The 26,519-nt window shown below is 40.3% G+C and overlaps 1 protein-coding gene across 4 annotated transcripts in view; it reads left to right on the forward strand.

The window, feature by feature from the left end:
• Positions 1–26,519, forward strand: part of skap1 (src kinase associated phosphoprotein 1) — a 38,887-nt gene that overhangs the window by 1,400 nt on the left and 10,968 nt on the right. For 2 of the 4 annotated variants that reach the window (XM_040014412.1, XM_040014410.1), the window contains exons 2-11: positions 490–618; positions 791–843; positions 3,425–3,530; positions 4,086–4,111; positions 4,244–4,360; positions 20,076–20,156; positions 20,279–20,362; positions 20,457–20,581; positions 22,120–22,183; positions 23,610–23,798. In XM_040014412.1, coding sequence (XP_039870346.1) covers positions 804–843; positions 3,425–3,530; positions 4,086–4,111; positions 4,244–4,360; positions 20,076–20,156; positions 20,279–20,362; positions 20,457–20,581; positions 22,120–22,183; positions 23,610–23,798 — 832 coding nt within the window. In that variant the 5' untranslated portion in view covers positions 490–618; positions 791–803. Of the gene's footprint in view, positions 1–489; positions 680–790; positions 844–3,424; positions 3,531–4,085; positions 4,112–4,243; positions 4,361–20,075; positions 20,157–20,278; positions 20,363–20,456; positions 20,582–22,119; positions 22,184–23,609; positions 23,799–26,519 lie in introns of all 4 variants that reach the window. The other 2 variants (XM_040014413.1, XM_040014411.1) reach the window with 2 other exon arrangements.

A 26,519-nucleotide genomic window follows, 5' to 3' on the forward strand; every position in this document is an offset into this window, starting at 1 on the left:
TTGCTTCCATTGATAAAGACCTCACCTGTAGCCATTCATATTACAACAAAGTTATTAAGTAACAAATAAATAATTAAATTACCCTCTCTACTAGAGCAATTTCTTTATTTACATATGGTCCATGGAAAATGTTTTTTTTTCCTGTGAATTAACACAAACATTGTTTTATTTGAACTGCGTGGTTAAACGTCTTCAGAAAAAAGAGTTTTGCTAGCCCGGCCCTCTTAAGATCAAACTGGGCTGTATGTGGTCCATGATGGTCCTGTGCTAGAGTCTGAAAAATAAATGCTTATTCTGAGAGGGTCAGATTTGTTGATTTTTATGTGGAATAACTTTGCATTCGTTTCTAGTTTGCTTGTCTAGACGTGGTTGTGCATTTACCACATGCAGTTTTGTAATAACACCGGCAGGCAGCAGCTCATGTACATGACCTACTAAGCCATATAAGCCAGACAGCGGTGGTTTTTTTTTTTTTTGTCTCATTGTCAGGCAGAGCTTCTTTGCTCTCAGCTGAGAAACCAGAATGCAGAGGAAGTTGTCATTTGTGCACCTGCTCCTCCCCGTTTTGTGCAAATGTTGATGCATGCACGGAAGTTTCATTGCAAAAGGCCACAGGTGGTGAGTTGATCTACAGTGTATGTGTGCCGGGTTCCTTTTTAAGTCTCATTGAGCTGTAACGGTACGTTAAAGACTGGAGCTACGTAGGCTACATTGTGGAGTAAAACCCAAAGCCTAAAGGAGCTGAATAAGTCTGATAAATCATCAAATCGAAGTTTTATTTTTTGGATAGGTGAACCAAAGGGATGGGGACAAATGTGGACGACTTCACGAGGCTTCTGTATGGTAATATCTTTATTTATTTTTTTACATTTAACAGATCTTTCTTTCCCCATAGACAGGTTTAACTTTAAAGTCAGTTTAAGTAGGCACTCTTTAGAGTTGAGCTCCCACCTGTTGAGCACACAGTGTTATAGAGAACTTTTAACACTGCATCTTAACAATTTTCATAGATCTTCACTGCTGCTGTGACATTTACTACATTTGCATCCACTGCTAAGCCAGCCAACAGGCTTTTGGAAGAACATTTGCATGGGCCAGAACATCTCTGTAGAATATGAGTGGGTGCATCATGAAATTGAATCAGATAAGTGATGTTGACCGACCTGTTCTGGCCTTCATTATCATAAAGATTGGTGTCACATTTCTCTGTAATGTTTCCACCTCATCAAATCAAGTTTGCAGTTTACTTTAGAGGGATATGATAGCCTTACGTGTTTGCCCTTTTTTTTCTTTTAGTAAGTAAGTAGAAGGAAAGCATAAAGTATTGAGGTGCAGGTGACTAGTTGAAGGAAATGTCTAAACTCTTGACCCAGACAGAGATGGCATCTCATGGTATTGTTTTGCTGGCTTGGTTTGAGTCACGTCTTTGCTATTGTATTGCTGTTAAATATGCAACCCGGGGGCCAGAAGCAGACAGTCAGAGTGTCAGAGTTGACACTCTGACCTCGTGGATGGTTTGTTACCTATTGAGGTGAGAGCAACATTACCACATTACCTAACAGGAGTGAAAATGTATAGAAACCTAAATGTATTTCTAGATTTGGACAAGTTGTTAAGTGAGTTTCTCAGGCATTACATGACTAATCCAAGTAATCCAAACCATAGCGATATATTAATTACTAACCTTGTGTTACTGATGTATCGTCTCAGACGTTCTTCTGGCTGAAATTTTATCCATTTTCGGCGTTTTCTTCCTGCCATGTGATGGTGATTGTTTCTGGCTTTCAGGGACCCACAACTTTAATTGAGAAAAATTTAACGCTCATTCTACATCTTAATTCTGCTAATGTGTTTGTGTTATCCTAACATAGCTTTGAGCTAGCCAACAAGTAGCGGATCATATGTCAGCTAACCCAACTTCACAAACATTGCAGACATTGCTAATATTTAGTTTTCTATTAGCCAGCTAACTTAGCCAGCTAAACCTTGGAAATCCTTTCCTTCATGGATGTCTGCATTTTAAGCCTGTGTGAACACCCCGAGTGATCATTTATATTAAGTTCAATGTTTAAACTCTCAGTGGTTTCTCCCCGTTTGTTTGACTTGGGGAACTGAAGAATTATTTGGACCTGAAAATGGCTAATGACATCAGACTTAACAGGTCAATAGTTTTTTCGTTCCTCAAAAATCTACATGTGGAGTTTCCGCAGCAAAACCAATACAAAGTTTTTCCTGGGTGATGATTTGCATTGTGATGGGAGTGGTCTCTACCAGTATCAGAAGTTATTAAAGGCTCACCGGATGGTTTGATAAGGTGAGTCATATGCTGTGGTCTTTGCAGTAACGATATCTTAACCATCTCACACCTGTGAGATTTTGGACTGGTGTTACAGTATTTGCACTGTCCTCCATTAAAACACCAGTGGATGAAAGGCTTTTTGGAAGAGCTATGCTCAGCCCTCCTTTAGAGTTCCTAAAAAGTGGAGATTTAAGGCATACTGAAGCTGTCAGCACATGGTGTTTTTTCCGTCAAACATCTTCATGAGCTCAGCACAAAGAGAGGACTGTGAAACATAAAGCAATATTTTATAAAAGAGAAAACTTGATGCGAGATTTGTGAGTGATAAACTAGGAACAAAGATATGAAAGTACCAGATAGAAAGTATTCTTAAAGTTTATTGTCAGGATGCCAGTTTGGGAGCTAGCGTAATTGTGGCTCCCACATTAAACACTTTCAGTTATTGTTTATAATGTGTCTGTTCATCAGATGGTGGTTTATGCTGGTAATTATCATTTTTGTGCTGGTTTATTGTTGTTTAACCGCATGCGAGATGGCTCTTGGCATTTCTTAACACCAGCTGTATTTGTCAAAGTTAGGAAGGTTTAATCTGCCATCATGGCTACAATAAAAGTGTTGAAATTGCAGAGAAATGCTCCCTCGGTTTCATTTTGCGCTGTTATATCACAGTATGCCATGAACTGTTGCGTTCCTTTTTTTTTTTTGTTACGCTCCGGGGCCACGTAAAATGCTCCCGAGGGTCGCCTCTGCTGTGCAGGCCGCACTTCGAGAGACATGGAGGTACGCTAACACAGACTGCAGGGTTTGCTTTGTTTGAGTGCATTGTAGTGCATTATTCTGTGTAAACGCTTCATGATCGTGACCCTTTAGTCACTCATAACCCTCAGTGCTTAATTTATTTTTTTTATTTTTTATGTTCGGGGTTATTTAACAGGGACAGTGCATGCTAATTAGCACAAGGATAAAAATATAGCATGTAAACATGTCAGATTGAAGCAAAACTGCTAATTTACATCTGTAGTTTCTGTTATATACAACATGCATAACAGAAGACTGAAGAACAATACAGGAAATGCACAATGCCAAGGTTGCTTTAATTTAGCATAAATGGTTTGCTGCCCTCAGACTGCGAGCTGTTTGTGACAGAGATTCTTCATGGTGAGAACCTGAGTGAATCTGCAGAAGAGACACGAGAGGTCCTGCTGAATAACTTCAGGGTCGTCCATTCAAGGTATGATTTTATCCTTTCGAAGAAGCTCTAAATCTGAGGCCCAGAAACCTACTTTTAAAAGTAATTTCAAAGACACCGTTATCTAATTTTAGCTGATAATGCCACACAAAACCTTTAATTGTTGCTGTAATTGCTTTAAACACAGTTTGCGTGATTACATTTGAAGGAGCTGATTAAGTCTAATGGTGTCACCTTCGAGACCTAATTCTTGCTCTTATTGTTAAAACAGCTTTTAAAGATCTCGTGCAATAATCTTTTCTTGATTGAGACAATTAAATGTGATTTAATTCTTGAGCACGAGCCCAAAAAAGTCAACCTTTTGTATGAAGTACTGGTGACAGCTTACCCCGGAAGTCGGCACTGCCTGCACTGCATGATAAGAGACACAAGCTCTGCTATAGAATCCTTGTGGTTTTGTGGTCTTCTGCTTAAGAAACAATTACTGAATTTCAGAAGTAATGCTGGAGCGAAGCTGTCTGAAAATGAAAGCACAGAAACCTTTGCAAGTCACTGCAAAAATGTAGTTTTTGATTTGTACCTGTTTTGGTTTTGCAGAAACCCTGAGGAGTTTCCTATAAGATGTAAGTAACAATCTCTTAATCTCCATCACATACTGTGTAGTTTTTAAAGATGAGGCCATAAAGTCTGTTGTTAATTATCTCTCTTAGTGACATTTCCTTTATCTCTCTGTTTCACACAATCACTACCACCAGCGGATTTAAGGGAAGATGAAGGCTCTGATGACAACCGCAGTTCCAGCCTGGGTCGCTCGGCCCCTTCAGACGACGCCTCAGTAGTGTCTGACTACCAGGAAGATGGAGTGGCTGACTGTAAGTTAACAGCAGTCCTGATGGCTGGTTCCTCCTTTGTGTGGGCTATTGTAGGTGCACTGCAGAGATTTGTGAGAGATGTGTGTGTTTGTCTGTGCACGGCAAGAACAAAACAAAACAACAACAAAAAACTGTTCACTTTAGTTTATGGGCCACATACAGCCCAAGTTAATCTAAACTAGACCTGACTAGTAAAGTCACTGAATAATAATATATTATTTTTGTTTTCTTCAAGAAACATTAAAAATGCAAAATGTATATATTTTGCATTTCCCTTAATTTTCTAAATAATGGCTGTGCAACAGAAGGTAGGCCAAACAGATACCACCTTACATATCTTAAAAATAGATTTAATTTAATCGCAGTCATTCCACATTTGTTGGGTCTACTCTTTTTATGTGTACATTACAGTTTACAGATCATAGTATAAAGACATAACACCTTCACAGAGGGTGTTTTGTCTACGTTTTAACAACCACCAAAGTATTACATTTCACCCTGAGCGTGACGTGACTATTTGTGTTTCTGCTAAAAGGCTATAAGTTGCGTTAAACAAAAGGTAAAGAGGAGTTGTCACTGTGTTGTGCCCTTCTTTGTCATGAGTGCAGGCGTTCCACAGGATTCATTCTTTGACCTCTTCTACTGACCATATTTAGCATAAATATTGACATTATCATATCTTCCACCCAAATCTGTGACAGGTATTGGGGGGAAATTTGGACTATTGGGAGTAGTCATAGCAAGCCTGAAATGAGAAGTTTGTCTTTGTGTGTCTATGTAATTATTGCATGAATGAATCAGTCGAGTGACTTGGTTACAAAAATATTGCTGAGGCTGCTGCCACTTCTACCTTTCACTTTACAAACGATGTAAAATTGTTTAGTTTGCTCAGACTCGCTTTTTCAGCGCAGCTAATTTATTTCATGTGGCCAATGCAAATGTGCACCTTGAATCATGTCTTTCCTCAAGAAAGCGTCAAAAAAGAAAAGGAAGAAAGGAGAGGGAGCAAACTGAGGAAAGTCTGTTGTTAATGCATTTCTTTCAAAAGAAAAGTGAGCTGCACGACTACCAGGTTAGCAAGGGTTTAGCTAACAGCAGGTGGTAAAGACAGCGAGCCAGTGTTAGACCGAGCACAAGTTAAAACCATGAAACTGATGGCCCTTAATTTCAGAAACGGCCAGAAAAGCAGCAGCAGCAGGTGCGTCTCCAAATGAAAGCTTAGCAGCACTGACATCAGGCAGCATTATCCTTTATTGTATGTTGCACCAATGGTTCTCATGGCGGTGCGCCATGGGGTGAGCAGGGCATTTTTGTACAAGCCTGTTCGTTTCAGGCTGATGAAATATAATTTTAGCACAATGATAATGCCTCTTAATTTGAAAATTTTTACTTGTGTTGCGTTGGGGTCATTTATTCAGCCTTTGCAGTTCTAACGAAGCACACCATCAGGCAGCACACCAACATACCTGTGTACACTCTCAGAAACATTTTCCTGTATTATTAAATCACCCAGTTTATATCAGCCACCATTAGAGTGCCGTATCTCTAACTTTCGTGTTTGATCATTTAAAAAAACGTTAACAGAAAACAGCTGTTATGTCAGTTCATTGCACATATCATAAATCTAATTTATTCTTATTAATTTTAGCCATTATTAAGCTTGCTCAACCACAAGCTGCTGCAGTTTCAGTGTTACAGTTATATAAACATCAATCGGTTTGGACTATTAATTAAACTTTAACAATTATCAAGATAATTGCATTACTTACAATTATTATGATGTGCCTTGAAGATCTGGTTTGACCTCCGAAAGCAAAACTCATTTAACCATAAAGTAATCGTAGACTAAAGTATGGAGAAATGTGTGGAGATTTCAAACTATGCATGAATGCATCATCCGGACAGTTCATTACAGGCTAGCCTAATGACCACTAGACATTGTTGTAAATAGCCGTCAGCTCAATTGTTTATTTAAAAAATATGCACGAGAGATACGGATGGCCCGCAGAGATCGCTTATGAATAGTGCCTGGAGTTCTGCGCGCTAAACCCCTGAAATGTAGTGTTTACACAGACGATACCACTTTATGTGTGTAACAGTGCTTTAAGAGCACCTTTATCCTGCCATTGTTATTTTGGTACCCTGAGTGACAAATACAGTATATACTGTATTAAGCAGATGGAAGAGAGCAGCACTTCATGGTGTTTAGTTATAAGGCTCTCATTCTCATGTCTGATGCCTTGTTGCACTTAAACACAGTACTTGTTATGTCGGATCACGTGGACGTTTAGTCACTAGCTGTAGCTCTTTTTCACACTGTACTTGAAAAGATGGTTTAAATGCTTTGCAGCCTACAAACAGACCGAAGCTACGTTCTTACAGCTACAGTGAAATCTTAAAGATGATTTAATAATAACTGTGACAGGAAACAATGCAATTTTAACACACTATCCCCCGGCATTCTCACTGACACACCTACACCTCACCACAGCATGCGTAGGTTTCTCTATTTTGGCGCTCGCCCTTTTTAATTAGAACAGAATAGACCACATGTGTAAAATTTTCCTCCTTGCTGGTGTCCTACCTCTCTGCCAGGCTCCTTTAGCTCCTCCTTCCTCTGCTCTTCCTCCCTTGGTAGTGTGCAGGTAAGGCCATGCTGATGCTGGTGAAAAAAACAGCGTGGGGGGTTGTGGTGGCTGCAAAAGCCTGAATGGTGACCTAGAGCTCCCTCCAGTGGCGGCTCCTGGGCTCCGCTCCCGATCCTTGCATGTGTGTACTATGGGAGGTGTTGAGGCTGCCCACACAGAGAGGAGGCTTTGTAGCTGCAGGCTAATGCAGTGATTGATAGAAGCTGAGCCCCTCTATTCTTCCACAACCGGGTTTGAAATACAACACTGTACCTGAGGGGCCATGAGTGTTCCATCCCTCTCTCCCTGTATCAATCTTTCTTTCTATCTTCCCTTCTCTGATTCGCCTCCCTCCCATTCAGAGTTTTTGTATTTCTGACGCTATGTGCCAGCTAATAGCCCTTGACATGACATGCCGCAGGTGGGCATTATTGCCTCTGCTGCCTCAGGTGCCCATCTCCGCTGCTGTTTTAGCGTCTTTCTTGAGATAAAGCAGGGACGCATGTGGAAATTCCCAGTTGAGAAACAGGAATATTTCCAATCATTTTGGCGATACCGGTATTTAATGCCAGCTGGATGAAGTCGAGCACAAATCCCCCCGTTTATTTATTTGTAAACGGCTTAATGAGCTCTTCTGCTCACAGAAGAGTAACCGTCGCCTTTACTGGGCAACTTTGGAAAAATCGAGAAAACAAATCACGGCAGATGGCGCGAAGATAGCCGACAATAAGACCGCGATAATTCATTTTTTGAAATTGTTCATTTTACAATAAACAAGAGGACATTTGCTTTGTGGGAAACAAACAAAATCAAAGTATGAAATGCTTAAAAAAAATTTTCCCTTAAGGCTATAATTGTAACACACCAAACTACAAACGGCACCGTCTGTTGCTGCGGAAAGCGATAGTTGTTACAGCTCGAAAACGCAGTCACGCCATTGTCTGTGTTGAATGTGAGGAGCCAATTATCCCGAATCGCCGTAATCAGTTTTTTAATCCCCTGTTTGTATTTTGCTTTGATTTAAAAAACAAACAAACAAAAAAAAACGCACACACATTGTACTGTCAGATCGATAATCATAACATTTGACTTTGTAAGACAAATGTTCACCTTGCAGCGCTCCGTCTTTTATTGCTGGGGGACAGCGACCATGTTAGCATAGTGAATGGCCTGTGTCCTCAGTAAAAGGGCATGCGGAGTTCATAGTTCATTCTCTGTTCACTGCCAGCTGAAAGAAATGGTTCGCACTTCTCTGCCGGGCGGTCTGAAATAATGGCGCTGGCGCTTAATGAAATCAGCCACATTTTAGGAGGAACAGTTAACCATGATATTCGAACTTTCTTTTCATTCAGAGGAACTGAAAATTAATGATAATTTTGTGGGATTCAGAGAGTAGCGATAAGGAGAAGGGAAGGTAGAAAATTGAGTTTTCTCTCTTGAGTTTAATTGTGTCATTCTTTTTTTTTTTTTTTTTTTTTTTTTAAATCCTACTGTACACAATGGAGACTTTGTGACTTGGAGGATGTATTATCCGTGGTAATCGACTGCCTGCCTTCGCCTCTCTGTGTTCCCTAACCAGAGAGTGAGTGAGTGTGAAGTCGATGGCTGCTTCTACACGCAGGAGGAGCCTGTGCCGTTTGATTAGATGCGGTGGCCTGTTGTCTTCAGCGGACTGGGTGACACCAGATTTGTAATCGCTGACAGGAACAGATGGAGCCTCCATTGTTAGCCCGGGTTGTCTGCATGGTAATGTGAACTGAGTTTCACCCGCCGACCGCACCGGTGACCTGACCGCGCCTGCAGCCTCACCCCATCTACGTCTGCCCGCTTCAGCACCCTCCACCCTTCTCTCTCTCGATGCTGTTTGAGGCTCAAACACCATTCCAGCACATTATGCATACATAAACAAATATAGGCACAAAATTTCCCCCTCTGGCGTGCAAAAATCTCTTTAACGCACTCACTTAGACCCCAGGAGACGGTGTGTGATGTGGGGCTTTTAGCCCTGTCATGCTGTTTGCAGGTCAAGTTTACGAAGTCGAAATCGCCTGTTTGTTTTTCTTTGATTGGGGAGCACCGCTGGGCGCTCGGGGATGTTTGCTGGGAAGCTGCTGCGATGACAGAGCACTGCAGAAAGAGCTTTGTTTCAGGGGGCGTGCAGGAAAAAGATGGCGCTTTTGATACGCATCCCTCGTCTTCTTTGTGATTGTGATGATTTTAGTTTGATGTGCCGTACAGCCTGCATTATCTCAGGTGTGGCAATAAACATTTTAAATTTTAAGATTATTTAATTTGAAATGTAGGCAGGAAGGGCGGCAGCTTGTTTTCTAAAGAAAAAAAAATAGGAGGGAATTAGCTTTTTTTTGATCAGGCAGCTAAAGTTTTCAGGTCTACAGTCACATTAGACGAAGAATGGGAAAGCTGGAACAAGAGGAGCTTCTGTTTTCAGTCGATAAATTGATTAATGAACTGATAGTTTTGGCTGCAAACGCAGGTGTGCTCTTATGGCCAGTGTTAAGAATGAAGGAAGGTGACTCGTGTTAGCGATCGCTGCGCTGGCCCAATTTCCTAAACCAATTACTGGCACAAGAATGCAGTAGGATAACCAATTTGAAGTTATGTCTCGCTGCTGTCGCCTATTTCTCATTTGAATATGAGGAGCCAAGTGCACAGTAACAACATTATTACACGGTGCCAGTAAATAGAATATTAAATCTGAATTCTGTCATTTTGGCCGAAGCTGGAAAAAAGCTGTGTAACGTGCAGTGTGTTTGAGGAGGGTGCAGCGTGCCCTGCTCAGTCCCTTGGCTTGTGAGGTAGAAGAAAAGCGATGCCAGCTGACGGATTGATGCCCCATTAGGGGGTTAATCAGCAATGTTTAATGTGCCAACTGGCCCTTGTCTGTGTTCGAAATGAAGTCACGGGGAAGGAGGAGGTTTGTGGGTAAATGTTGAAATATGGCTGCTGAGCTGCTTCATAGCAGTTTCTCTTCTTTCTTTTAAATCCACCTGGAAAGTGTTTCGGGTCTGCATACGTGACCTGCTTGCAGGTTTGTTGGCCTGTCTGCCCACTCACTGAACTTTTGACCTTTGGCCTCTTTGCTTGGCCAACCTGTGACCCGTCTGCGCGTGTGAATAATCGCCCACGCCGTCTCAGAGCACACCGAGTTTCTTCAGACGTAGCTGCGCGCCGTGTCTGTCCGTCAGAATATCCGCCCGGAGATCCATTTTTCAGCGCGTTCATCGGCGTATGGATTTTGTGACATTTGGGTAGCGGCTGCTCGTTTGCGAGGAAGCGAGGAATATGCTAATGACCCTCCCCTCTTCCTCCTTGTTCTCCGTCACTCTCTTTTCCTCTCCTTCAGTTGGTGTCTGTGTGCTTTTCTAGAAGCACACACACTCACACACACATTACGAGGCAGGCGCAGGCTCTGTGCATCGCTGCGACTGCTCGCCATCAGGGTTCAAAAGTTCACGCTATTCCCCGAGGGCTACTGTGCTGCTGCAGATGCTGATAGTCTTTTCTTTCTCCCTCTCTCCTGGCTGCCTTTCTTTCCCTCTCTCCCTCGCTGTTTACACTATTAATCTTGTACACTCTCTCTCACACACTCACTCACGCTGCCTGGCAAGAAGAGAGCGGCTTGAAGGGGGGATTTGGACGTATTTAACCGAAGGGCATCCATCACTCTCATCTCCGGCTTTAACCCCCCCCACACACACACACCACCACCACCACCAAAAGCCGCACGGTGTAGTTTTCTGCATCCTCCTGGTTTGAAAGCCCCGTGATGCAGCTCTCCTCTCATTTGCTTTGTTTTATTGTCGCACGGCATATAATTACATCCCTTCGTTGCCTCTGGTGCGGCAGTGCCGTGCTGAAACCTAGGGAAAACAGGCGAAGGTAAATGTGCAGCAGTCCATCTGTAAAGAGGCGCATAGGCAGAATGCAAAGTGGGAAGCCGGGGCAGGGTGGCTCCTAATCTCCCCCAGAGCTGTCAATGTCACAGACAAATAGCAAAACTATCAGATGCGGCGGGTTCACCCAGAGGTTAGCGTTCCCAGGTACCTCCTGCATTCACTCCCTCTCTTTTTCCCCCTTCCTTGCAAATGAGAATTTGATTTTGCCCTCCACTGGAATCCATTTCTGGAGATGAATGAAGTTTCAATGCCAAGCCCAGGTGGCCCCGCTGATTTCTTAGGGAAATAAATGGGGATGGGAGAGATGTGTTGGCCTGTACACAGACAGTGACACGGCGGCTCCCGGTGCCTCTGGGATCCTTGTGTTTAATTGTTGCTGTAATGTAGCACTTTAAGGTCATTAACTTGCCCTTGTGGAGTTATCCGAGCATGTCGAGGATGCATCCCTCTTTACTCGGAGCTCTGCGCACGGCTGGGAGAAGTCACCGCTCTGAGCGTGTGCCAAGTGGGACAGGGGCTGCTGTGGGCTTGTATGCTGTTTTAAGATCGCTTATCTACAATGGTAATTTTTCACCCCTGAGTTACAGCAGCCTTTCCCGTGAGTTGGCTCATCTGAAAGAAATCAGGAGTCGAATGGAAACACATGTAATTACACAGGAACTTGGTCCTGTGTGGCAGTACGGATGCAGTAATTACTTAAATTTAGTCAGTTAACTTTAAAATATAAATTCCCTCCAGTACTAATCACAGTTAAAATGAAAACTTTTTTATGAGATGTAAAATAAACATAATTTTTTACGTTTTTAGGCTGTTTTGCGTAATTTAATATGCTGAGTGTAATTTTGGTTGTCGCTTGGAAAAATAGCTAAAAACTGAGGGCAAACATTATTTTAAAACTTGACCAATACTGCAGAAACATTCGCTGAATAATGATCATCCTTACTGTTTTATATTATATTATTTTTTTATGAGTTCATTTGTATATTGTCAAAAAAATTAGTTTTAAATGACTTCCGCGGCAGTTACTGTCACGGAGGCTGATTTACCGTTTCCCTGCGAATGAAGCTCGACTGACGTGGTTTTGGCTTTTTTTTTTTCTTATTTGGTCTTTTTCTTTCCTTTTTTGGTTTATTTTTTTAATATTACAATATTATAAAGAAATTCAAAAACATAAGAGCAACAAAAAAGTTTTAAAAAGTTTGTAAATGATTTTTAAAAAAAAAGAAATCTAGTTGATAGTTATATAATTACTTGGCTTTGTTTTTAAGAAGCTTTTAATGTTTTAAATAAATTTGAATCATTTAGCTGCTGCCATGATACTTTAATTATTTTTTTATTATTATTTGTTGTTTTCTTCAGCAAAAAAAAATGTTTTTAATCCTTAAAAAGTGTCAAAATCCTTCAAAAGAAATCTTCATTTATGGGTCATTCTTCTTTATGAAAGACTGAATTATTGAAACCCTAAAACATAATATATCAGAGTTAGGTTTTGCTGTTCATCAACAAAATTTTAAGGATAAACCAAACTAAAAAAAAGTTTCTGTTTGAAAAACCTGCTCATTATTATTAATAAATAGTAGTATTAATTTCATTATTAATTAATGTGAACAGTTGTTTTGATTTAAATGAATCCACATGAGCTAGAACAATCACTACTTTGGTCCTCTAAAATAATTTAAACTAAAAAAACATTTTTATTTTAATTATAAGTCAATGAATCAAATTTGATTAAGACGTTTTTTAACAAGCGTTCAGCCTCATTTTCCTCCACAGAATCATTTTTCCATCACACCTGTTGCCAGCTGGATTTGCCGGTGATTTATGATTGGAAATCATAAAATATAACTTTATTTGTTGACATGGTGTTTAACAACAGTGGCTATAAATAGGAGTGCTTTATATAAAATGGTAATAGGTGTGAGATATTGCTCTAAAATCGTGGTCCTTTCTTTAAAATTACATTTAAAGCATTTAAGCGGCGATCACAGGAGCATTTTAAAGGTGCAATAACTGTACATTCAGAGGGCAAGTGTGCTGATTTTTTTGTGAGTGTTTTTCCCTCCAGGCTCTGCCTTTGATTGCGCTGTATCCCATTTTTATCACTGAGACGCAGGCTCCTCTGTGGGCCCGAACTCCTCCATTGTTGGTATTTATATTCTTACGACTGTTTCTTTCTTTTTCTTTTTTTTTTTTTTGGTCTCTGTCAGCGAAGCAGCTGAAAACCATCCCCAGCGATTAGAGGATCATTGTATCTGCAGTTAAGCATTTGAATAGTGGTAGTAAATCTAGAAAAGGGAAATTCAGGGTCGCTGTAGACGCTGCTTATGGCTGCCCAGGGGGAAGCCGATGTCACATAGTAAATTTAGCCCCTTAGTGTCTTTACAGTGGCCGGCCCGTGATGTTTGAATGTAGGAGTGGAGCAAAACCGAGAATGACTTAACATCTATTCCCGAGTACGAGCAATACATAAATATAAATATATATTTTTTTGTTCACAGTTACAGAAAAACAGAAACAGTAGATAACTCTCTGCAGATGCAGCCTAAGCGAATGCCCTGAATCGAAATCAGTCAAGAAGTGCAATTAAATATTTGCAGGAAAGTTTTTATTCTGTTCTGTTGCTCAGATCTCGAGTCAGATTTTTTTATTAAGACCTGACTCGTATAAAAAAAGAAAACCTTGATCACTCCTGCATACATTTCTGATCCTTTTAAGTATTATTAGACGGTGATACAGCTGTGATATAATGATCTGTGTGTTTTCTTCGGTTCAAACACATGCATTAGGAGGTTCTAAACATGGTTTATGTATCGATGACTGAAGTCCTAATCAAATCAGGGGGAGGGAAGGAGGGCAGGGAAGACACTGTGCCCTTAACCTCAGTGCCTCTCAGTTTCTCTCCTCCCTTCTGACGGCCGGCTCGCTGGAGGGATGTACTGCAAAGGCCTCCTACTGTAATGAGGAAAAATGTATCAATTTAGCCTGGCGTGTGCGCAGATTGAGCGCCAGGCGGGTGAAGGTGCACCGAGTGAATCCTTTTTCCTAATCAAGGACGGTATCGAAGAGGTTGCGGTCTCGTTCCCTTTCGTCTGTGGAATCAGCAGCATTCCTCCCCGTAGCCCCCTCAGGGCCGGGGAGCCTCTCTCTGCCTTCTGTTTCACCTCATCAGCAGAGTTCACCCGGGGGTCAGGTCCTGCCCCCCTGATGCTGCATTCACTGCAATACCTCTTGCATCGTAAGGCGCTGTGAAAGCACCTCGTGCTCAAGGACTGAGTGGAGGAGAAGGGAGGCATATGACAACTTTCTGCCCTTATTTTACACCTGTGCTTCTAGGTGGGTCACCATGCACAGATACGTATTAATCCCAATGTGACAGATATTTTACCCCAAAATAACAAGTAAACACTGGGATTTTCAGGCAGTTTGTTGTCTCTGTACCTTCTGTTATTTAGTTGTAAGGGTTGAGATGTATGAAATCACATCAGGGTGGTGTAAAAATGACCGGATTTGAGCAAAAGTCTATGATGGGAAGCTGATGTTAAGGATTAAAAGCAGATGCCCATTTCTTAATTGTAAAACAAGTAGATGAATTTGTAGAAACCGGTAAAAGAGCTCGCATTGAGGCATGAAAAAGAAAAATACATACAGTTATAAAAAAATATGTAACAAAATTGAATATTTTTGTGCAATGAAATACATTTTACAAACAAAAGGAAATGATCAGTAACCAATGAGCAGATGTTAATTAATTAACTGTTCAATTTAAAGCTGAAATGCCACTTGGTTTTATTGGCCATTTATAATAGCAAAACTCATTATTTTATAATTGTAATACAATAAAAAACACGTTTTTCACTCTTTTATTACTCTTTTGTTTTATAGGGTAATAACCGACAAGCAAGAAACAGTCAACAAATGAGTCAGTAGCAGTGAATCAATATTTTTTTTTAGTTATAGGCAAGTTAATTAGATTAAAGGAAACAAGCAAGTCAGTAATCAGATATTTGTTTTATTAACTGTCTTGTCTGAGGTAAATAATAATAATAATACTAGTATAGAAACTGAAATTTGGAACAGTATGAGAATCGTTTTACGACGATGAACAAACAAGTCAGTGAGCAAATGTAAGAATTGAAACACCATTTGGTTTTTACCGGTAATTTATAATATCAAAACTGTTATTTTTCAAGCACATAAGAAGGATTTTGCCTTGTTTTAAAACATTTTATAGTCTGAAAATCTAAATCTATATAATAATCACCAATAATCACCAAATTAATTGTAAATGGCAATATTTATTAGTTGCAGACAAGCTGATGTTCAGTATTAAAAGAAAGAAAAAAAAAAACGAGCCAGTGACTGGAAATTGAATAATTAATTAATTTGTTGTTTATAGCAGAAAAGCTGGACTGTATAGGAAATATTTTTAGTATTTTATGACATCATATAGACCAGAAATGAATCGATATTGACAATATTTGTCAGTTTCAGGCAGGACTAACTTTAGGATTAAAGAAATGAACGAGTTGCTTTAAGATTAATAAATAATTGCCATGTTTAAAGTGGAACTTTAAACATGCTCATTTAATAAAGCAAAAATTACATTTTTGGACAGCGTAAGAAGCTTTTTTTTATTACCCAAAGTATTAATACAAAATCTACAAATAATCAACAAATTAATCAGTATTGACAATGTTTGTTAGTTGCAGACAGATTGATGTTAAGGATTTAAAACAAACAAGCTAGCGATCAAACAATTATTCATTAATGGACACATTTAAAGCTAAAACACCTGATTTTACTGGTCGTTTTTAATACTGTCTTGTAACGTTATAAATCATTGGGTTTGATCTACAGTCAAGAAATAATCAACAAGTTGATCAATCAGTCAAGCCAATAATGATAGAATAATTGATGAACTGGTTGTTTATAACAGCAAAGATGCATTTTTCACTATTTCATGATATTGTATTGGCCAGTATTTTGCAATCAGACATAAATGAATAATTAATCATTAATGACAGTTATGAGCTCACACAGTCAAATACAACAGAAATGGAAAGAAAAGAAAACCCCCATTAGAAATGTAACAGCCACAGATGTACAGTAAAACCTCTGCAGCACGAGGGACTACAGTAATAAAGCCCACGCATGACACACACCCTCACTTAAATAAAGACAGAGCAGGCACATAAGGCAGCCATTATTAGACATCACAGGCATGCAGTATTGATGGACAGGGAAAAATATTATCAGTTAATTTTTAATTCCACGTCTTTCCAAACGTTTTTTAGATCCTACTCTCAGTTACAACACACTGCTTCCACGTGAAAGTAAGGCATGTTTTTATGTGCAAAAAAACAAGACTGAATAGCATTTTGCCTGATTTAAGGCTTTTTCCCCTCATCTCACTGTGTTTCTCTCCATGTAACCGGCCATTTTATAGTAATGGTTAGAGTGGAGCCTCTGAAAGTACACGTCTCCGTGCTGGGACCGAGTCCCGCCGCTGCCGTCGCCGCTCCCTGCCACCCAGCACTCTCACAGAAGAGGCGCTAAGGGGACCTCTGGCTTTGCTTTCCATCTTCTGGAGCACCATCAACATCTTCAGAGCATTTTTGTGTTTTCATAGCATCTTTGGCGCATTATGACCACCGTTAGATCTAATGTAACGTATTAGTCCTCCCACCCGACCATTTCCCTTCATTTTGATTCACTCTCTATCCAGGCTTTGATTGACTTTCAGCCTAACTAAAGTGGATTTTAATGAGAGAATACATTAACTCCCTCTGGTCATGCTAACATAAATCAGCCTTTTCTTGCGGGATCAACTGCTGAGCTCATAACACCATGCTGGGAGAGTGTGAATAACCAAATGAGAGATTGTGGCTTTGGCAAACCGCTGGCAGCTTGGATGCATTGTTATGTATTCATGTATCCCCTCTGAGTTTTAACACGACTTCAGGAAGGCAGCAGAATGGAGCACTTATCGGCACGCAGGTCGGCTAGCTTATGGAAACGTTCCTTTGTTGGAATCAATTAAACACATATCTCTGGTCAATTTTCCATTGATTATCTCCTTACATTTGGATCTTTTCGTACTGATGACCGCTGAGAGCCGTTAGATTCAGTTAGCGCGGCCAGTAGCAACTCCTCACCTTGATTTACGAAACACGGGATGCGACTCTAACGCCACATCTATCTGCTTCTCTTTGTTGGTAATTGCACTCAGCTAAATAGGTTATGCTGAATATCAATAAATTGCCATCAAATTAATGTCAATACCAAAGCTGTGGATGGTGCTAATTAAAACGCAAAAGGGATGAAAATGAAGTCATGGCATTGCCCTGAATAATTGATAACGCAATTTATGATTTTTATGAAAGAGTGCCGTCTGTCTGCGATTTTGATGAGGCCTTAATTAGATGCATTAATGTGTCTCTCTGTGCCTGTACTCAAACTCAAACACCATGATGGTTTTGGAGTTTTTTTAACACCCTAAATTACACATTTTCAAATAACATTACCTCAGAATATCCTCTTAAAAAAAACACAAAAGAGGTGTTAGTGTGTAATTCTCATTAAAGGAGGCATTGTTAACTCAGGACCAATCAGAGTCTGCTTATTTTAGGGTGGGATCAAGCGGCATTGGACAGCGAGAGGCTTTTGGGTTGTGCCGCTACCCTGTGGATGAATCTCGAGCTATTGTTTCGCCGCAGTCGATGTTTGCAGCCGTGTTCACGATGCATGCAAGGATAGTCAAGTGGAGGTCAGGTCACCTGGCGTTAAAGTGTTAAGCACGCACGAATGTGTAATGTTTATTGACTCAAGTAGATCAGAGTGATCCTGTGTTGATTTTGCACCTCCTCATCTATTAGCCGGGCCGACTTTGCAGATAAATGAAGAGCGAGGGAAGCAGACGGATGAGGGGATTAGAAGTGGGCCGCAACAGGGAAGCAGGACCAGAAAAAAAAATGGACGGACTGCCGGCGGATAGATGAGGTGGAGGAGCATAATGACCGCTGTTTGTTATGATGTACCGAATCAGGTTCTCTTTGACAAAACAGTCCTTAGCACCTCTGTATTTATAGTGTCACCGGTCAGTCCATCCACAAAGGCAGGCTGATGATATGTGAGCGTGTTAGTGCTGTGAGGTGTCTGGGGCTCAGCTCCGGAATGACCCGCTCATCTGTCAGGACCGCAAACCGAAGCCACGAGGGGTTATCAGATCACACACAGGTTTGTGGTGAACTTAAATCTCAGAGATGTTGGCCTAGCAAAATGAATAAATAAATAAATAAAACAGTAATAGCTCTATTTCGCTCTCTGGAGCTGAGTTGTTTAGATGAAACTCGCTGCGAATAGATGGCAAATAATAAGTTCAGGAGTGGCCATTCAGCTGGGCTAATACCCACTTAGTTTTCTCCTTGTTGGTGATTTTTATGAATGACACAGAGGTTCCTGTTTGTCTAACGTTGGGGGATGCTCTTTGTTTGACCCAGAGGAGCCAGTTGTGGGTTGACATGTTTGGTTTTTCCCAGCAGTTAAACAGGCCCTCTCTGAGGGGGATGGACTCCAGGCATTCCCCCTGTCATCGCTGCTCTGAATGGGGGTGTCACACGGACTCGTGTAAATGGTCTTTGAATTGTTCCTGTGTTTCAGACTAAAAAGGGAGCTCCTTCTCTTCCTCTGCTCCTCCAATCCCCATTGACTAATGAACTCAGAGGAAGCTGAGCTTTGTTTTTGACACGTAGAAAAGCCAGGTACTCCCACTGAAACACAGGGAGGAGGATGGTCTATGAGGTCGATGTAAGGTCAAGTTCCTCTCTGACAGCTAAAGGCTAGAAAATGGGAAAATACTTTGATTTTCTTCTGACAGGTTCAACAATAACTTCAACATGGAGCAGCTGGTTTAAATTGCATCTCTTCAGGCAACTTGCTGTGGAGTGTTTATCTCATATAACTGCAGCATTATAACAAAGAGAAATGTTAAAGCTACTCTCACTGTTCTGAAAAGGTTACTATTCAGTGTTAGTCATGTTTTTTACCTGCAACAGAAACATTATTTCAGATACTTCAGTAGTTGTTTGAGTGGTTCTGATCAGGCTTAAATTACCAGATAACATTTTATATATAACATTTCTCTATACTATTTATATATCTACAGATAAACTGTTTCTAATGGGTATCTCATTGTGTGGTGCATGTCTCAATGGAAACATGTTTCCTACATGCTGACACTTTTTACCCACATTTAGATATAAAGTCTTTTCAACAATCTGAGAAAACAGCCTTTCACTTTTCACTCTCCAGTCAAATCTCAACGTTGTTTAACCCTCCGGAGTGAATGTCCAAATCACATGACTGATTTAAAATGACCCTGAGCAAGACACAGCCGCGCCGAGTCTTCATTTCAGCTTGTGTTGAAAGTGCCGACTTCAAACTATATACCAGAAAGTCCTACAACAACAGAAATGGAAGCCAACAAAATAACTATGCTTACAATATCTATGTTTTAAATGTAAATAACAGAAGCTTTCTAGATATTTTATGATTTGATAATGATGCGTTAAACTATGTAAAATAATGCATACATAATTAAACGTGTTCTGAAGCACGTTTAGTGTTATATTTCAGATCATCTCAGTAGATATTTGGGGTTCAAGTATTTATTTTAGTTTGATATTGCAAAGGTAATTGATCATAACCTAACTATCATCCTGTCATGTTTAAATTTTGACTCTGCACACTGACGAGAGGTTTTTAATCCCCACAGGAAGTTTCCTCTCATTAAAATGCAATGTGAGCAGATGAATGGAGTGCAGTGCTCAGCAGCACTGTAGAAGTATTGATCCCAGTTTCCTAAAGACTAGCAGGGATGTATTTGATCCACGGGGTTAGAGACTTTATATTCTGATGTGTGTGAAGTGCCTTGAGGGAAAAAGGGAAGTGTATGTGTAGCTTATAAGGAGTTAGTGAGGAAACAATTAGTTGTTTTGTCAATTAGCTGATTCACTGGAAAAAAATGTTAACAAAGCTTGAAGTCGTTTTTCAAGAAGGAAATTCTCAGATTTCAGCTTCTCTCATGTGAGGAACTGTTTCTTTTTCATTTGTGATTATAAATTGATTTTAGACAGACATAACAAGATGTTTCACGTCTGGTTGCTCTCACAGACGATGAGGATATCCTTCCAGTGGCAGCCTATGAGCTCACCAACATCCTGAAGCAAGGTTACTTGGAAAAGAAACGAAAAGGTACGACAACAGATAGAATATCAACAGTCTCTCTTTCATTTGTCCCGCTTTTTGATCTGTTTACACACAAAGAATTGGTTTCCTGTGAATAATTTCCTTTTTTTGCTTTGTTTTTTCGTTAGACCACAGCTTCTTTGGACCAGAGTGGCAGAAGAGATGGTGCATCCTGAACAATTCGATATTCTACTACTTTGGGAGTGAAAAAGGTTTGTTTTCAAATGCCACCATGTGGAAACATCGCAGCTGCATAATTTTAAATTGGATTTCATCCCACTGCGTGTTCTCCTCTCCCCCCTACAGATAAACAGCAGAAGGGTTCATTTTATATCAATGACTACACTGTACAGATGGTGACCAACCTGAGAAAAGACTCCAAAAGAAAAGCCTGTTTTGAGCTCAGTGCTCCCGGAAAACGGCCCTTCCAGGTCTGTATTATCTCTGTATTATTATTATTAAAGAAATAAACTCCAGTAAAATCATGTCTTATTAAGAGCTGACGTGATTTCTTCTGGCAAAGAATATATAATTATATATACTATAGTTTGATGGAGTCCTGCAAAGATTTTGCAAAGGTTTTTGTAGGCCAATCCAAAAATTAGCATTGCCCTGGTTCCTTAGACAATAGGCTGGTTGGATTTTAACATTCGTTTTTTTGGATTATTTCGGAATTTCAGTGGGAAAGAAAAAGCTAATATAAATAAGCTTAAATAAAGCTTTATGTCACCACCATCCTTTGTCCAGGATATCCACTCCTCCTCTGCACATGGCCAAACCAGCTGGTTTTAACCATCTAACCATCAACCATCATGTAACCTGTTTAAAAGACCCCATTGACTTTTGAGTTCAGGAAACTTGAAGAGCAAAATGTTAATGTAATTTCTGGGTCTTAGGATTCATTCTTTTGGCACTTTATCGAGACTTTTGGGGATTGTAAAAGGGTGCTTAAACATATTTGGTCTCTGAATTAAAACTAAACTGCAGTAAAAATACATTTTACTGAAATGATATCGTCAGAGCATACTTAGTCCCCCACAAACTTCTGAAAAGTTTATTTTTCTCCTGTAAAATGTCACTGTGCGTCACATTGTCTGTGCCTATAAAAGGTTGACATTCATCCTCTCACGCACACTAAGACCACTAAAACAATCGGTGAGACCTGCCCATGAGGGCAGGTATCGAGCTGCTGACCCTGTAATTATTGGGCATCCCACTCCACTATCAAAGTCACAGCTGCCTCAAACATTATCAGATTATCTAGACTAATACAATTTTGCTTTTTTGGCTTTTTTATTGTTGTATCCCTGGTTCTGTTTATTAGGTTTTTATTGTAATCCTCAGTTCTTGATTTTCCTTCTTCTGCCTCCTATATTCCCATCGGTCTCATCATCTCTACATCTCTTTCAGTTTATTTCCTGTTTTATTTTGAAGGTTAGATATTCAGGTGATTTTCTGTAGTTTTACTTCCTTCCTTTGTTCTTTTTCCTGCTCTCGTTAGTGTCTGATTACCTGTTTCTTATTACCCTTCTCTCCTTGTGTCTAGTCTGTCTTTAAAGTCTTACGTTTTCTTATTTGAAGATTTAAACTATTTAGTTTTTTTTTAACCTCTTATTATCGTACAGACCTCTAAGTTTCTAAGTTTGAATTGAAGAATGTCGCCCCAGCTTCAGCCTGGTTTTCAGTCTGTGTTTGGGTTGAATGTGTTTTTTGTGACATTTATAAACTAAAGATGTAGTTTGATAAATGTACACGTGGAATGCGTTTTTGTTTTCCCAGTCATTTAATTTTTAGTTAGATTCAGATATTTTTTTTTAACATTTCACAGCTATTTTAAAAAGAGCAATATCTGTTCTTTCTTTTTCTCTCCTCTTATATGGCTAGAAATAAAAATGAATAAAAATCCAGGCACATAAATGCACGTTTAAATTATAATCACAGTATTATTATTGCCACTCTCTCCTTCCAGTTCACTGCCAGCAGCCCTCAAGAGGCCAGAGAATGGGTGGACCAAATCAATTTTGTACTTAGAGGTAAGCCAGCTTCTCTCTCTCTTTTTCTTTTTTCTTTATTTTACTTTTTCTGACTTATTGCATATGACTCATTATGGAAAACCACTCCCTGCCTTGTTTTCCTCCTTTCTCTCTGCACTGTTCAATGATAGCCCATTCTTAAGACAAATATATATTGTTATATATAAATAAAATTGACTTGGCTTTTTAAAAGTCACATAGGTTAAGTGGAAAATACAGTTAAAGCAGTATAAATGTTCTAAAAAATGTTCTTTTGTACTAAAGTTTTCTTGTGTTTTCGAGGGGTAGAAAGGTCAGAAGTGCAAGGGAGTTCTTTGTCATCTCTGACTCATACGAAAACCGCCCCATCCATCACTAACTACACAGCTGAACACAAGAGTCCTGAATCACCTCATTCGACATGTCACCCACCATGTCATGTGCACCATCGTGTAGCTCTGGTTCTCCTCCACTCCTCCCCTAACCCTCCTACCGAATTCCAACTTACAGGAAATTGATTGGTAGATGTTCTGGTTATCCTCCAGTGACATTGATTTCTGCTTGGCTGCTGGTGTACGGCAGAGGACCTGATACCCTGTGTTGCAATGGCCAGTCGCCTGCAATGAGACAGCTCCTCCATCTGAGCGAGCAGCCGTGCCTCGTCTACGCTAAAATGGGCTCGGGCCGGGCCACTGATTTGCGGGAAGTAACGGACACTCGGCAGTTTGTCTTACTTCCTCCCACCCCCCACGCCTTTTTTTTTTTTAACTACAAAAAAAACAGAGCATGCAAATGATTATTTATCCTCTTCACCTTCAAATTCATCTGAGTGCATCGGCACGCTTTCCAGAACGTTTTGCCTTAAATGCAAGGACAGAGAAAGAGAGAGAGAGGGGGCGTATGAGATGCAACAAAAGATGCAGTTAGATGGGATGCATCTTCATCTGTAGGACGACCCAGAATGAATATGATAAACAGATGGTAAGCAGGAACCACAGGGATGATGTGAGAGGGAGAGGCTTCTTATTGGATTGTGGAAAATTATAAAGTGAAAATCAACAACAACCGATAACTTATTAACATCTGCTAGATCTGACCTTTCAAATGTGCTTTCCCCTTTGTGTTTTATCCTTTTCCTCTAGGTCTGAGCTGTCAGACAAAATGGAAATTATAACCGCTTTTTTTCTCTGGCGTTTTAACAATAATTTATTGCTTAGTTGAAAACAATATAAAGGCTAACAGCTAATGAGCATGATAACGGTTTGCAGCATGTTTCGGGGGCACCAGTGTTTGTCACCGCTGCTGTTTGGCACATGTCTCGGCCCCGTTGTGCAGCGAGGACGTGGCGGACATTTCTCTTACTTTAGCCCTTAATGCATGTCTCTGTCTTTTGTGCCACGCTGTGACGCTAACACTTTCTATCACATTGTTTCCCCTTCCCTCGTAGATCTCAGCTCCAACTTCATCCCCGTCGATGACGAGGAGGAGGACGAGGATACCTACGATGACATCGAGGGGGTGGCCAACGAAACCCCGACTCGGCCGGCCCTGGCCTCCCGGGGAGGAGGAGTAGGCAGAGGACAGGAGATAGAGGAGGAGGATGACGAGGAAGAAGATATCTACGAGGAGCTGCCAGGTATGAGGATGTGGTTGGACACACACTTGCGCAGATAAATAAACAGAGAAGTGACGCACACACACAACCCCTCATGATACTCAGTCAGACAGACGCTCAAACCCTGGGGGATTTTTGCAACATGAAATATCTGCCATCTTTCCCTGCTGCGAAATTTGTGTTGCCAGGTTCCTCCAGACTGATCGCTCATTTTAAATCAAGCAACACTAATAAGCTTGTCAGCACCGGGGTGGCTGCTGCAGGACAGGAAGAGGAAGATTCACTTACACCTACTCCAAATCTGCTCCCTCCTTATCTCTCTGAACAAGTTATGTTGTTGAAATCAGTGAGAGCTGGCTAGTTTCGCTCCGTCATAGACCGTCCAATTAGCTAATGTTGCCAGGCAACAAATGGCCCACAGTTCAATCCACTAAGCAAGAGTTTTGGCTAAAATTGCCTGGCAACAGCAATTTAGATGAAAGGAAGTAAAAACTGCATCTCGCAGAGCTTAAAATAGATCTGAAGCTCTTAATGTCACATCTTTAATAGAAATTAGAGTTTGACCGACGAGACCCCATGACTGTGTGTGTGTGTGAGAGACAGTCCCATGGCTACAAGATCCCAAGAAGGACAAAAGGGGGTGATCCGATCTTCTCAGGGCCGTCGTCCATCACTCGTTCTATTAGATAAGATACATCAAGATTCAGTTTCACTCAGTGAGTACATTACCTTTGCCAAAATCACTGGTGAGAGGGGAATCAGTCTTCAAACTGTCACGCCGGCGTTCAGAGCCATCTGGGAAGAGGTACCGACCCTGACCACAGATGGCATATCGAATGACGGGCTCTTTCGTTCACTTTCTCACCCCTTCGCTTATCAGTCATGCTGCACCTCCCTCTGCTCGGCTTTTACACAGTGATTACAGACTGTTCAATAATTCAATTTGGGAGTAATTTTCACTGATCAGCTGCCATGTTTGCATTTAGGAACCTTTCTATCTCTGCAAATAGAAGCATTTATTCCTTACATTGCTAATTAGTAAAAAATGTCTTCATATAGCACACGTTTACTTTTAGGTTTTTTCCCCCCTGACCTTAAAATAAACAAATTATTGTGACACTTGTGAAAGCTGTGTATGATTTAAAAATAGTGCTGTTTAATAGTAAATTAAAGCAACTATCTAAAACAGAACAACAAAACATTACAGCTTAGAAATAACATGATAGAGGGTTAAGAGTGATAAAAATTACGGTAAAACCACAGTAATAACCTAGTTTGGTATCATCAACAGATAATATGAAACTGAAATCTATATTTCGGGATAAAAGCAGGCAAAAACAAAAGGAGGGTGAAAACTGCCTCTGCATAATGGCGTGAATTAAGTCCCTGCATCCAGAAAGATCTGTATCTGGATTAGTTTCTGACGTTGGATGCATTTGTGAGGGCATGGCCCCAAATTTCCATTTTCTTTACAACCACATCCAAATCTGGATTCCCACTGACTCTAGAAGTTAATCATTAACTTCATAATTTCTCAGTTGAGCAAAGACCCACCTCAAATCCTCTCCAAGTAGTCCTACTAAAAAAAACAAAAACAGAACAAACAGAAACAATCTCACAACCTCCTTCCTGAATGTAATAATCAGGAAACACATTTAAGGATGGCTTAATAATAATTTAATGATCCGGTTTTGTTACCAGTCTTATATATTAAATGTAATATTTGATTAATCCATGCTTTACCCTTTGTTACATACAGACTAATACAGCTAGATGTAGCTTCTGTTAATATGATGCTATTACCTGATTATTACTGATATTACTATGATATGGAAACACTTGTGGGTTGTACTGATTATTCATGGGTCACTTGCTTTAGTATTATTGTAGGCTCTTTACCTTACAAGATAAAGCACCTTGAGGCAGCTACATAAATAAAACTGAATCCAACTGAATTAACCTTGGTGGCATGCATTCCTCGTGCGCCATGCTCATCAATGCGCTCGGGTTCGATACTGTCTGCCCACCTTCCTGTCATCTCTTACTGCCTAATAAAAGCAAAAAAGCCAGAGATGATTCTAAAAAATATACAATTTTATTCATTTCTAGTCACGTTATTTGTTCTACTATGGCCGGGGCTGCAGCTCCAGCAGATGGAGGCATGGTTCTCCTTTTGTGTGATGAAAGTTATTAAACGACATAAAACCAGCGCTGTTCTGCTGCACTTTGGTTTAGAAAATGCCGTCTGCGACCGAATAAACTGATGTATAACCATTCAACCTGAGCAACATGTAACCACCAGCCGGTTTTCGTGGTGCTAATGTTAGCAGCAGGAAAGAAAGGAAAGAGGTCTGAACACGTTTCAGCTCCAGTTTTGTAATCTAATTCTTAAAATGTTTATTCAGAGGCAGCTTTTGGATCCGTAGGCTCTTCAGACTTGTCTGTGCAGACCTGACAAGAGACTTGACAAGTTTTGCCTAGATATACTCGCATGCTTGCTGTAGTAGTAACCTCAGTTTTTTTTAATGTTTTATGATTGCTATGCTAGCTGATTATTTTAATTCTATTCTATTCTATTTATATAGCGCCAAATCACCACAACAGTTGCCTCGAGGTGGTTCACATTGCAAGGTAAAGACCCTAAAATAGTTACAATAGATTAGTAACCTTTTAGTGACTTTAACCAGGAAGAGAGAGGAAGAATGCCCTGTGAGAGTGTCCTGGGTGGAGAGGATAAACTGT

The sequence above is a fragment of the Simochromis diagramma genome, unplaced genomic scaffold, assembly GCF_900408965.1.
Source record: "Simochromis diagramma unplaced genomic scaffold, fSimDia1.1 OVJJ01000669.1, whole genome shotgun sequence".
In the NCBI taxonomy this organism is placed as follows: domain Eukaryota; kingdom Metazoa; phylum Chordata; class Actinopteri; order Cichliformes; family Cichlidae; genus Simochromis; species Simochromis diagramma.